Raw genomic sequence first — 12,241 nt, forward strand, 5'->3', positions numbered from 1 at the left:
GGTCCAATATGGTTTGATTTTTGGTGAGGACTCTCTTCCTGGCTTGCTGATGGCTACCTTCTCACTGTGTCTTCATATGGCAATATATATGTACATATGGAGAGAGACAGAGAGAGAGACAGAGAGAGAGGGAACGATCTCTGGTATCTCTTCCTCTTCTTATAAGGACACCAATCCTATTAGATTAGGGCCCTACCCTTTTGACCTCATTTAACCTTAACTACTTACTCAAGACCCTGTCTCCAAATACAATCACGTTAGGGGTTAGTGTTTCAACATATGAATTTTGGAGGAACACAATTCAGTCCATAGTAGCTTCTGTAACACTAGTCTTTCCTGTTTTTTGTTCCTCCCTCAGCTTATTGCTCTGGTTCCTTTGTTGGCTTCTCATCCTATAACTGACTCTAAATGTTGGCATCCTTCCATACTCTTTATGGACCCTCTCCTCTTGCTACATTCTCTCCCTAGCAATGTTCATCAGTTCTCATGGATTCAAATACCATCCAGTGTTGATGATTTTCAAATTTGTATTTCCAAATTTTCATATCCAGCTGTCCACTTGAAATTTCCACTTGGATATCTCGTAGTAATATCAAACAACATGTTGAAAAGTGAAACTATTGCTTTTTTTTCTACCAGACTTGCTTCCCATCCATAATCTTCCCCATTCCAGTTAATAGCATCAGCATCCATCCACAATTTTTCTAGCCAGAAACTTATGAATTCCTTGATTCCTTGCTCTGAAACCTTGATTTGCTTTCCTCTTGTCTTACTCTTCCCTGAAACAGATACACCAGCCAATCATGCCAATTGTAGTGCCAACATATATCTGGAATCCACCTCTGACTTCTACTGACACTATCTTAGTCAAGCCACACATGAGTCACTACAACAGAATCCCAACTGGTCTCTCTGGTTCCATTCTTGCCTAATCTAATTCATTCTCCACTCAGCAAAGTGATTTTTAAAAATGTTAAATAAATCATGTTACTTTATTACATAGATCTATTCAATAACTTTCTATTACACTTTGGATAAAATTCAGAGTCAGGTATCATGACCTGTTAAGGCCCTGCATGATTGGACCTCTTTATATTTTGACACCCTCATCTTCTGCCATTCTCCATATCATGTACTCTTCTTCAGGCACACTGGTCTTTTTCTCACTTTCTTAAACAAGGCAGTCCCTTTCCTGTTTCAAGGTCATTATGTATGCTGTTTTTTCCATTTATAGTGCTTCTTACTGACTTTTCTCAAGGCAAACTCCCTAGATCTCAGCATGAGGGTCTCTTCCTCAGGAGATCTTTTCTCACCTTGTTTTTTTTTTTCACTTTTATAAACAGCATTTATTGTACAGAGTACTCTGAAGGAAGAAAAATATGTACAGCCATTTGTTTTCATTAATACATTTCTATTCTGTCCTGCAATACTGAAACGGTGGAATGTGGCACAAAAATAACCCTTAGGAGTTACAAATTAGAAAACAACACTTTAAAAAAAGATTTTTACTTTTCTGGTAGAAATATAAAAACTGTGGTTTATAGGGAAGAAATTAAACAAAATAAAGTCCAATCAATTGTTGAGGTGGCTTTAACACTTAAAGTTTTGTCCCTTAAACCAACTTGTCAACAGCAGTAAGTGTTTAAAATCTAAATATAAATAAATGGGCAGCTCTGCCCGAATAGCAGCCCAGTTCGAGCAACTTACAGTAACGCTTCCGTGTTCTCTGTGCAGAAATAATACCCCTTCCTGGCATCCTTATGGGGTACACATGCAGGAGAGCTTCACCTCATGCTGCAACATACAACTGAACATCCATCCTCTCATCACATGGGGCCGTCCACAACACCACTAAATGTACCAAAACTGATTTGTTAAAAAAAAAAAAAAAAAACAGCAGAAACTAACACACTACTGTAAAGCAATTATACTCCAATAAAGATGTTAAAAAAAATTTTAAAAACAAGTGGATGGGGGAGGCAGGAATAGATGACAGCCATTACGTTGTCTTCCTGAAACCCTTTAGAATAGGGTAGATGTTCTCAAAGGCTTCATAAATTTCTGCTCTGACTTTAGCACCTGTTAATATAACTTTTCCAGAAACAAAAATAAGGAGAACAATTCTCGGTTTGATCATTCTGTGGATTAAACCAGGAAATAACTCTGGCTCATAACTACTGAACTGTTGGTGGGTAAGCACAAAGCCTTCTAACCTTATAGGGAACTTCACATCACAGCTCCCCACCATGTTCTGAATCTTGAAGTCCAAGAACTTAGCTGGAACACCCAACTTCTGTACAACCCTGGCATATTTTCTTGCTGCTAGTCTGGACTGTTCTTCACTCTTGGCTCCTGTGCGCACCATCTTCCCAGAACTGAATATCAGTGCAGTGGTCTGGGGCTCTCTTATTCTCATAATTACAGCAGCAAACCACTTGGAATTATATTCAGCATTCCCTGCATGAAGTGCAATGGTCTTTAGGTCAAGTTTACAACCAAGATTCACTGTGGATACAATATTTTGCAGCTGTGGCACAATCCCAGAGCTCTCTGAGGCTGGCGTGGCAGGGGTAATGGGGGTCATGGGGGAGGGATACAGGGGAGTGGTGCCCGGCAAGGGTGCGGTCGTAAGAGTCTGTGAGTGGAAAAGCTGTGGTGTCTGGCCCGAGGCCCCCTGCGTTGCCTGCTGGGACGTCGACTGCTGAACGGCTGCCACTGCTGCCTGCTGCTGCTGCTGCTGTTGCTGCTGCTGTCTTTGCTGCTCTTCCAATATAGACAGACTGTTGGTGTTCTGAATAGGCTGTGGAGTCAGTCCTGTGCCATAAAGCATCATTAGACTAAAGATAGGGATTCCAGGAGTCATGGCACCCTGGGCATAAGGTGGGGGGTTGTTGTTCTGATCCATGAGGTTCATTTTCTTCTTGGCAAATCAAAACCCTTTGGACTGTAAATCGCCTCAGCATTCAGTCTTTTCCTAGAGCATCCCCAGCACACTCTTCTTAGCGACTTCCTTAACTCTCTGGGTTATCTTCATGCACACCAAGAAACAGTGATACTTATCCTCAGGAAAGAGAGTTGTTTGTAGAATCTCCTCATTTTTTGGTCAAATTTGATTTTTTTTTTTTGATATAATCACTGGAGTCACTGCAGAGATAACTCTCACCTTCTTATCAGGAATAATTTCCTCCATCTTTGCCTCCTGTAACTCTATCTCAACTCCTTGATTGTTTCTTTTGTTAACATTTACAATTTACAATACTTCTATTCATGTATTTTGCTTTGTTTAATGTCAGTATCCCCCACTAGACTGCAAGCTCCATTTTTGTTTGTCTTGCTCACTGCTGATTTCTCAGGTCCTAGCCTGGAATAAAATGAACTCTCCATAGATAATAGTTGTTGACCCAAAAAATTTAAAATAACAAGCATGAGGGCTTCCTTTCATAGATTTTGGCAGTCTAGCCTAATGGACACAGGAACCTCTGATATCAAATTCAGCCTTCCGAGCAATGAGTAGTCCTTCCCAGACCCACTTCACCTCTAAGGAGATTCAACATGGCTCTGTTTAGCCAAGGTCCTTTAAGGTCTGTGGAAGAAGGTTCTGAGCCTGGGGTCTATGAATAGGATTGGTGGTTTATGAAACCTCTGAAATTGTATATAGTAATTTGTGAATATGTTAATCTGTCTATTTTTCTAGGGAAAAATTCTACAACTTTCATCAGATTCTTAAAGGAGTTCATGACCCAGAAAAGGTTAAGAATCACTCACCGAAGGGTCTTTTCCTGGGATAACTGCCAGCCAGAAGTCCTGAACTGCTCTAATTAAAATGTAATTGGAGAATGGAGCTGAATCCACTATTTCCTTTGAGCTTTTCCTGGAGCTATGATCAGACCTGCTTGAGCCTTCCCTGAATTTGGGGTACATTTTTGACATTATATAATGTGCCTTAAATCTTATCTAGTCATACTCTGCCCCCTGTGACCCACATTGACCTGGTTGCTGTTTCCTGCCTAATCTTAGATTCTGACCAGACCTGTGCCAGTGTCACAACCATGCTGATATAACCAGCACATCCTTTTGTCTGACTCAGTTCTGTCAGGGATCTTCACTGGTCCCAGACTGATGGATCAGAATTATCATGTCATTGACAAAGACAATAAAGTAGGAGTGGAGGGAAAACTGATTCAAGAACTCAAGATCAGAAAGCAAATCTGATCATATGAGTCACATTGGGGCTTGTCTGATCATATGAGTCACTTTGGGGCCTTGTGAAATGCAGATAAAACAGATTCTATCCACCCTGACCTACTAAATCACAATCTTGAGGGGAGTGATGGCCTGGAGATCTGTATCTTAACAAACTCCCACTGTGAGGTGAGTATTATGATCAGGTAATTTGGGGAAACTTTATGTCTAAATTGCAATTCATCAGTTCATCTTGACACTTGACTCTCACAATCACAATTTATGACATTTTAATGATTGGAAATGTTCATATTTCACAAAATTAATTAGGTAGAGAATTTTGAACAGTGTATGAAGGCAAAGTTGTAGATTTAGTCTTATTCATTCAGTTTACTCTAATTTATGTTCAAGCTGAAATATTACATCTTCTCAGTCTGTGTCAAATTATTCTGTAGCTGAATTTCATCAGGGTTCTTTTTAGTATGACATTTGTTTCCCCCAAATCTGAGGACCTTTAGGTTGTGGTTTACCCAGTTTATGCTCAGGAACTTCTTCATGAAAAATTTAAACATTCCTTTATTCAGCTTGTCTTTCACCACTATTAAGTCATCTTTGTATAAAGATCACTTTTATAAAAATTGAGCCTCATAACTCGTACATTCCAAATGAGGAAATGGACACTCACAGAAGCTATTTGATTCACTCAAGATCCCAGAGCTGTTTAGTAGCAGGGTCAAAGCATAAAGCTGTTCAACTATTCTGTGTTGATTGAGCACTTACTTTATCCAGGTCAATGAACTCACTGATGGGGATACAAAGATACAAAAGACTTGGTCCCTGCCCTCAAGGAAGCCCAGGTCTTCAGATTCCAAAATGAGTCAGGTATCCTGAAGATGCTGGGTCACTGCTAATATCACTTGAACTTCATTAGAGAAAATTGCTTTTAATTTTGACTTCTGTATTTATCAAAACAATTTTTGGGACTGTGGCAGGAGAAAGAGAGGTTATGCACTATTATCCTAGACACATGTTTTTTTTGGTCTGTACAGCACTTACATTTTCTTAAATTATCAATTAAAATTGGGAGAGTTCACATTTAATATCTAGATTTCTGGATTCTCTTTTAAAAAACCCAAAAATCTGGCCTTACTGGACCAATGTTCCCTTGTGGCAATAATTCTCTGGAGGTGAGGGACTGCTGCTAATTTTTATGGGCTGGTGCTAGCAGTTCACATAGTTCCTAACCAGTACGTTGCACACACTCCTATTGCCTACCCAACCCCTGGAGCATTTAAGTTTGCTAACCCTGTCCACTAACTTCTGGGGCTACCAATTGTTGTCTGAACTGTTCCTGACAGCAGATGGCAGAAATAAGCTGTGTAATTTCCATTTCCCCTACAAGTAGGAAAGATGTACTGTAGCAACAATCGACTTCAGAAGCTTTTCTTTTTTCCTCTAAAAACAAAACAAACAAACAAAAAACAACCTATGGTCACTAGATTTTAGCTGAGCCATATTTTGACAAAGTAAGTGGTGAGAAAGGAATTTGGTGCCAATTGTAGCAACAATTGACTTCAGAGGCTTTTCTTTTTTCTTCTTAAAAAAAACCCTTAAGGTCATAAATGTAAGACCAGATACTATAAAACTCTTAGAGGAAAACATAGGCAGAACACTCCTTGACATAAAATGCAGCAACATCTTTTTTGATCTGTCTCCTAGAGTAATGGAAATAAAAACAAAAATAAAAAATGGGACCTAATGAAACTCAAAAGCTTTTGCACAGCAAAGGAAACCATAAACAAAATGAAAAGGCAACCCACAGAATGGGAGAAAACATTTGCAAACGATGCGACCGACAAGGGAATAATCTCCAAGATTTACAAACAGCTCATGCAGCTCAATATCAAAAAACAAACAACCCAATCAAAAAATGGGCAGAAGACCTAAAAAGACATTTCTCTAAAGAAGAGATACAGACGGCTAACAGGCACATGAAAAGATGCTCAACATCGTTAATTATTAGAGAAATGCAAATCAAAACTACAATGAGGTATCACCTCACGCCAGTCAGAATTGCCATAATCAAAAAGTCTACAAACAGTAAATGCTAGAGAGGGTGTGGAGAAAAGGGAACCCTCTTACACTGTTGATGGGAATGTAAATTGGTATAGCCACTATGGAGAACAGTATGGAGCTTCCTTAAGAAACTAAAAACAGAGCTACCCTATGATCCAGCAATCCCACTCCTGGGCATAAATCCTGAGGAAAACATGGTTCAAAAGGATACGTGCATCCCAGTGTTCATTGCAGTGCTGTTTACAATAGCCAAGACATGGAAGCAACCTATATGTCCATCAACAGATGAATGGATAAAGATGATGTGGTATGTGTATATATATATATATATATATATATGTATATATATACACACATATATATATATACATATATATGTATATATATGTGTATATATATATACATATATATATACATATATATGTATATATATATATGTGTATATATATATATATATATATATATATATATATATATATACCTACATACATATACACACACACACAATGGAATATTATTCAGCCTTAAAAAAGAATGAAATAGTGCCATTTCCAGCAACATGGATGGACCTGGAGATTATCATACTAAGTGAAGCAAGTTAGACAGAGAAAGACAAGTATCATATGATATTGCTTATATGCAGAATCTAAAAAAAATGATACAGATGAACTTATTTACAAAACAGAAACAGACTCACAGACTTAGAGAATGAACTTATGGTTACTGGGGGCGCGGAGGGTGGGGAGAGGGATAGATTGGGAGTTTGGGGTTGACATGTACACACTGCTATATTTAAAATAGATAACCAACAAGGACCAGCTGTATAGTACAGGGAACTCTGCTCAATACAATGTAACAACCTAAATGGGAAAAGAATTTGAAAAAGAATAGATACATGTATATGTATAACTGAATCACTTTGCTGTACACCTAAAACTAACACAACATTATTAATCAATTATACTCCAGTATGAAATTAAAATTTTTAAAAATGAAATAAAAATTAAAATTTAAAAAAGGAAAAGGGGAAAAAAACCCTAAGGTCATTATAGTTTAGTTGAGCCATATTTTGACAAAGTAAGTGGTGAGAGAAGGATTTAGTATCAGTAGTGAGAAGTAGCCCATTGTGTGCAGCAAGAATTTAGAAGGCATGAATGGAATAGCTAGTTACCAGCAAAATAATCCTGAAACTGAGAGGTAGGGCAAGCTGGCTTGCAGCCACTTGTTGGGAACCTCTTCCCCACACTATATACAAAAATGAGCTCAAAATAAGTCATAGACCTAAATGTAAGAGCTAAAACTTTAAAACTATTAAAAGAAAATACAAGAGTAAATCTTTTCTGACTTTGGATCAGGCAATGGTTTCTTAGACATGACACCCAAAGTGCAAGCAGCAAAAGAAAAAGTAGTTAAATGGGACTTCATCAAACATCAAAATTTAAAACTTTTGTGCCTCAAATTATATCATCAAGAAAATGGAAAGACAACATGCAAAATGGGGGAAATTTTTTGCAAATCATATGTCTCATAAGGAACTTGTATATAAACGACTCTTACAACTGAACAATAAAAAACAAATGACCTAATTTAAAAAAAAAGTCAAAGGATATAAATAGACGTTTCTGTAAGGAAGATATACAAATAGAAAATAAGCATATAAAAAGACATTCAACCTTATTAGTCATCAGGGAAATGCAAATCAAAACCACAATGAGATACCATCTTACTCTGCACAGGATGGCTAAAAAATAAACAGACAATAACAAGTGCTGACAGGGATGTGGAGAAATTAGAACCCTCAAGCATTGTTGATGGGATTGTAAATGGTTCAGCTACTTTGGAAAACAGTTTGGGTATTCCTCAAAATGTGACCTAGCAATGCCATTCCTAGATATATAGCCAAGAGAAAAGAAAACATATGTCCACACAAAAACTTGTACACAAATATTCATAGCAGTGTTATCAACAATAGCCAAAAGGTGGGACAACCCAAATGCCCATTAGTTGGTGAGTGGATAAACAAAATGTAGAATAGCCATACATGGAATAGTATTCAGTTACAAAAAGGAATGAAGTACCAAACATGTTACTATATGGATAAACCTTGAAAAATTATGCTAAATAAAAGAAGACAGACACAAAATGATTCTATTTATTTGAAATGTCCAGAATAGGTAAATATGTAGAAACAGAAAGTAAGTTAATGGTTGCCAGGGCCTACAAGGAAGGGAGATCAGGAGTGACTGCTAAAGTGTAAAGCGTTTCTTTCTGGGGTGATGAAAATATTTTGAAATTAGATAGTAGTGGTGGTTTAATAACTCAAGGGATATACTGTAAACAACAGAATTATATACTTTCAAAGGTTGAATTTTATAGTATATGAATTATGTCTCAATAAATTGTTATTGTTTAAGAGGGCACATTAGCTATTAATCTCCTGCAGTGCTTTAGGATCAACTGTAAGAAAATCACTTTTTTAATATTTAAGGAATATGGTTTAGTGTGAGCAATTTATGGGTGATGGAATGTGGGTTAAAGCAGCTATGGCTGTGGCCCAGACCACCTTCCCTGTCTTCTGCAGGGCAGTAAGCTAGGGGAGAGGACAACTGGCAGGAAGGAAAAATGGGAAAGTTGGAGAGAAGGAGTCCAAAGTGAGAAGCCTACCCTGGGGTTGAAACTACCTTGCTCTCAATGGATGAAAAAGATGAGGTCATAGAGCTTCCATCTGTCTTTGTGAGACATCAGAGATCATCCTGATAATAGTGTCTTTCCAACAAAAATAGAGCATGAACAAAGTACATTCCTCAGCAAGGCCAAAGATAGGCAGATCTTGTTGTTAGGGATTGCCTGACCAGAATTTTCTCATTTCACCCTAAATCTACTGAGTTCCACTGAGTTCACACAAGCACACACACACACGCACACATGCACACACACACACACACACACACACAGAGAGAGAGAGAGAGAGAGAGAAAACCCAACATTTTATGATGACCAAATTAATTATTTTGCTGGAGAAAATGATGGCATGGCTCTCAGCAGGCTCCAGCAAATCTAAGCCTAAAGCATCAAGATTCTTAGTCACCCAGACTGCAAACCCTGTTGTTAAGCTGGCCCTCTTCCCTCTCCTGGGCTCTCATCCATATCTACCTAGTCATCATGGTCTATTGATTTATGTTTCTCATCTAATGTACCTCACATCTGTCCCTCTGTTTTCAATCCTCTTACCACTCTGTCAGACCAGATGCTCATCAACTCATGCCGGAAAAACAACTGAACTAACTAATGGGGAGAAAATAAAAGTGTCTGTTTAAGAGCTAACTAACTACAGATTTCCTCTTAGGGGAAGAGATTTGTGTTTGTTTTAGCAAATGCTCTGATGGATCATTTTGATTGCTCAAAGATTACCCTTGGGGCATGGTTGGAATAAACCTGGAGCTAAACATCTCTGCTTGAGAAAGTAGCAGTAATGCCAGAGTTTGGGTATTTGTGATCTGAGGAAAACTAGGGAAAAGATTGAAAGATGGAGAAGGAGAATTGAGCAGCACTGAGAAAACTCAAGCCCTATTAGAATGGCTAAGGAACTTTCAATGTGAGAGATATTTAATATTTAATTTTAAGTTGTTTGCTGCTGTACTGTAAATACTTGGTCCTTCAGTAAAATCTGTGAGCTCACAGCTATTGGTAGTATATGGGAAAGTGAAGAAATCAAGGAGTGAGCAGGGAGGCAACACAGTACAGAAAAGGAACCATATATCCAAGAGGCATGGGAAGAGAATGAGAACATAGTAGAAGCAGAAACTCACAGACATTGGTGACCAGAATTAACATAAGCATCAAACCTTCCCCAGAATCTCCTAAATCGTAAAGGGCACAATTACCCCAGCAAGCCAGGAGGCTTAGGGCCTTGCAGGGCCTGAGTCTTTATCACACTACCCCGGACTGTTGGTTACTTACTGCTCTTCCAGTTTCACTCTTCATCCCTCCTCACTTTCCCCATGCTTTGTGTCCAAGGAGGAAATCGACCTATATTGACATCATTAATGGGCTTCCATATATAATGGCTTTCTGTTGGGTTCCACCATTGAGAAGCCCTGGTAGGAGATCTGAGGAGAGTGAGGTCAGGGTATTTATTCACTCAACTCATTCCCTGTAGGGTCACAGTGGGATGGCTAAGCACAGTACCTGATAGATGACCCTCTCAACATCCCTCTCTCTCATCAACTAACTTCTCACACTTCTCCCTCTCTTTCCTCCTCCACTCCTCCAGTTCTAGGAGGGGTAATAACCCTGCTGTTATTTGTCCCTGGGTACTTTAACATTCCTTGTGATTTCCCTACACCCTACTCACAACTTTGTTAAGACTCCCTCCCTTTTTTTTGCTGGCACCCTGACTAATACACTCATTAGGCCTTTACATCCATTATCTTAGTTAATTCTCACCACTACTCTATGAAGTAGATATTACTATTAACCTTGTTTTACAGGTGTGAAAATATGAGGCAAGGAGAGGTTAAGTAAGTTCTCTGAGGACCTTCTGACTCTGGGGCTTCAGCTTCTATACATGTTATTTTTTTTTCCCACTCCAATAATATGCCTGCATCCAGGCTCTAAGCCATCTGATACACTATGGCCAGACTATTCCTCCTAAAACATTCATGTAAGGCCCTCTAAGATCTGGCTCCTATCTACCTTTTATCTCCCCTATACTTTCCCTCTGTACAAGCCTTCCAATCAAGTTAAACTGGACTCTTCAGTTTTCCCCAAACATATGATATTAGTCCTACTTTATCATTCTACTCATAAGGCACCCCAAGCCTACTCTCCTCACCCCATTCTATCTCCTTCTATGGTAGTTTCACTCTTCCCTTTCCTTTAGGCCCAGCTGAAATCCTCCCTTCTCTATAGAGTCTGGCTAATCCCAGTCTTGCCACTTTCTAGTTAGGTGATCTTCAGTGAGTCATGCTAACTTCTTTGAGTCAGTGCCCTTAACTGTGAAATTCATATCAGTTGCTGGTCTACTGATCTCAAAATACTTACCAATACTAACTGATCTCAAAGTGGCTCAGCAATGAGGTCACCCAACCTAGGAGCCCTTTTCTTCAATAGCTTAATCAAGATTTTCACAAGTGATGTCTTTTTTTTTTTTTTAGCAAGGCAATGCTTTTTTTTTTTAATTTATTATTTATTTATTTATTTTTGGCTGTGTTGGGTCTTCGTTTCTGTGCGAGGGCTTTCTCTAGTTGTGGTGAGTGGGGACCACTCTTCATCGCGGTGCACGGGCCTCTCACTGTCGCAGCCTCTCTTGTTGTGGAGCACAGGCTCCAGACGCGCAGGCTCAGTAGTTGTGGCACACGGGCCCAGTTGCCCCGCGGCATGTGGGATCCTCCCAGACCAGGGTTCGAACCCGTGTCCCCTGCATTGGCAGGCAGATTCTCAACCACTGCGCCACCAGGGAAGCCCACAAGTGATGTCTTATGGTGAATATTTGCCAATCTTTTTATGGTTGCATAGCATCTGAACCCCCTTCATGTATGGGGGAGTTGTCTATTCTGTGTATCTTGGTGGAAGAAAGTGCCCTGCCTCTCACTACAGAGCTCAAGAGGGGCCAAACATTCTTACTTCCTGCTCTCAACAGCTAGGATACAGACATATGACCTAGGCTCAGCCACATGACCTAGGTGTTTAGCTCCTTCCCAGGACTTTTTTTTTTAACTTTCTATTTTATATTGGAGAATAGTTGATTAACAATGTTGTGTTAGTTTCAGTTGTACAGCAAAGTGATTCAGTTATATATATACATGTATTTATTCTTTTTTAAATTCTTTCCCCAATTAGGTTGTTACATAATATTGAACAGAGTTCCCTGTGCTATACAGTAGGTCCTTGTTGGTTATCCATTTTAAATACAGCAGTGACTTTTAATATGGAGGAAGTGGATACAGAGGCACTTGGAAATTTTTCACTAGCCATAGTTTCA

The 12,241-nt window shown here is 39.0% G+C and overlaps 1 protein-coding gene across 1 annotated transcript; it reads right to left on the minus strand.

The window, feature by feature from the left end:
* Positions 1 to 1,977: 1,977 nt before the first annotated feature.
* Positions 1,978 to 2,905, minus strand: LOC132357354 (TATA-box-binding protein-like). Its single transcript, XM_059910735.1, has one exon. The coding sequence runs from the start codon at positions 2,903 to 2,905 to the stop codon at positions 2,000 to 2,002; it is 906 nt and encodes a 301-aa protein (XP_059766718.1). The 3' UTR covers positions 1,978 to 1,999.
* Between the last annotated feature and the right edge of the window lie 9,336 nt (positions 2,906 to 12,241).

The sequence above is a fragment of the Balaenoptera ricei genome, chromosome X (assembly GCF_028023285.1).
Source record: "Balaenoptera ricei isolate mBalRic1 chromosome X, mBalRic1.hap2, whole genome shotgun sequence".
NCBI classification, from domain to species: domain Eukaryota; kingdom Metazoa; phylum Chordata; class Mammalia; order Artiodactyla; family Balaenopteridae; genus Balaenoptera; species Balaenoptera ricei.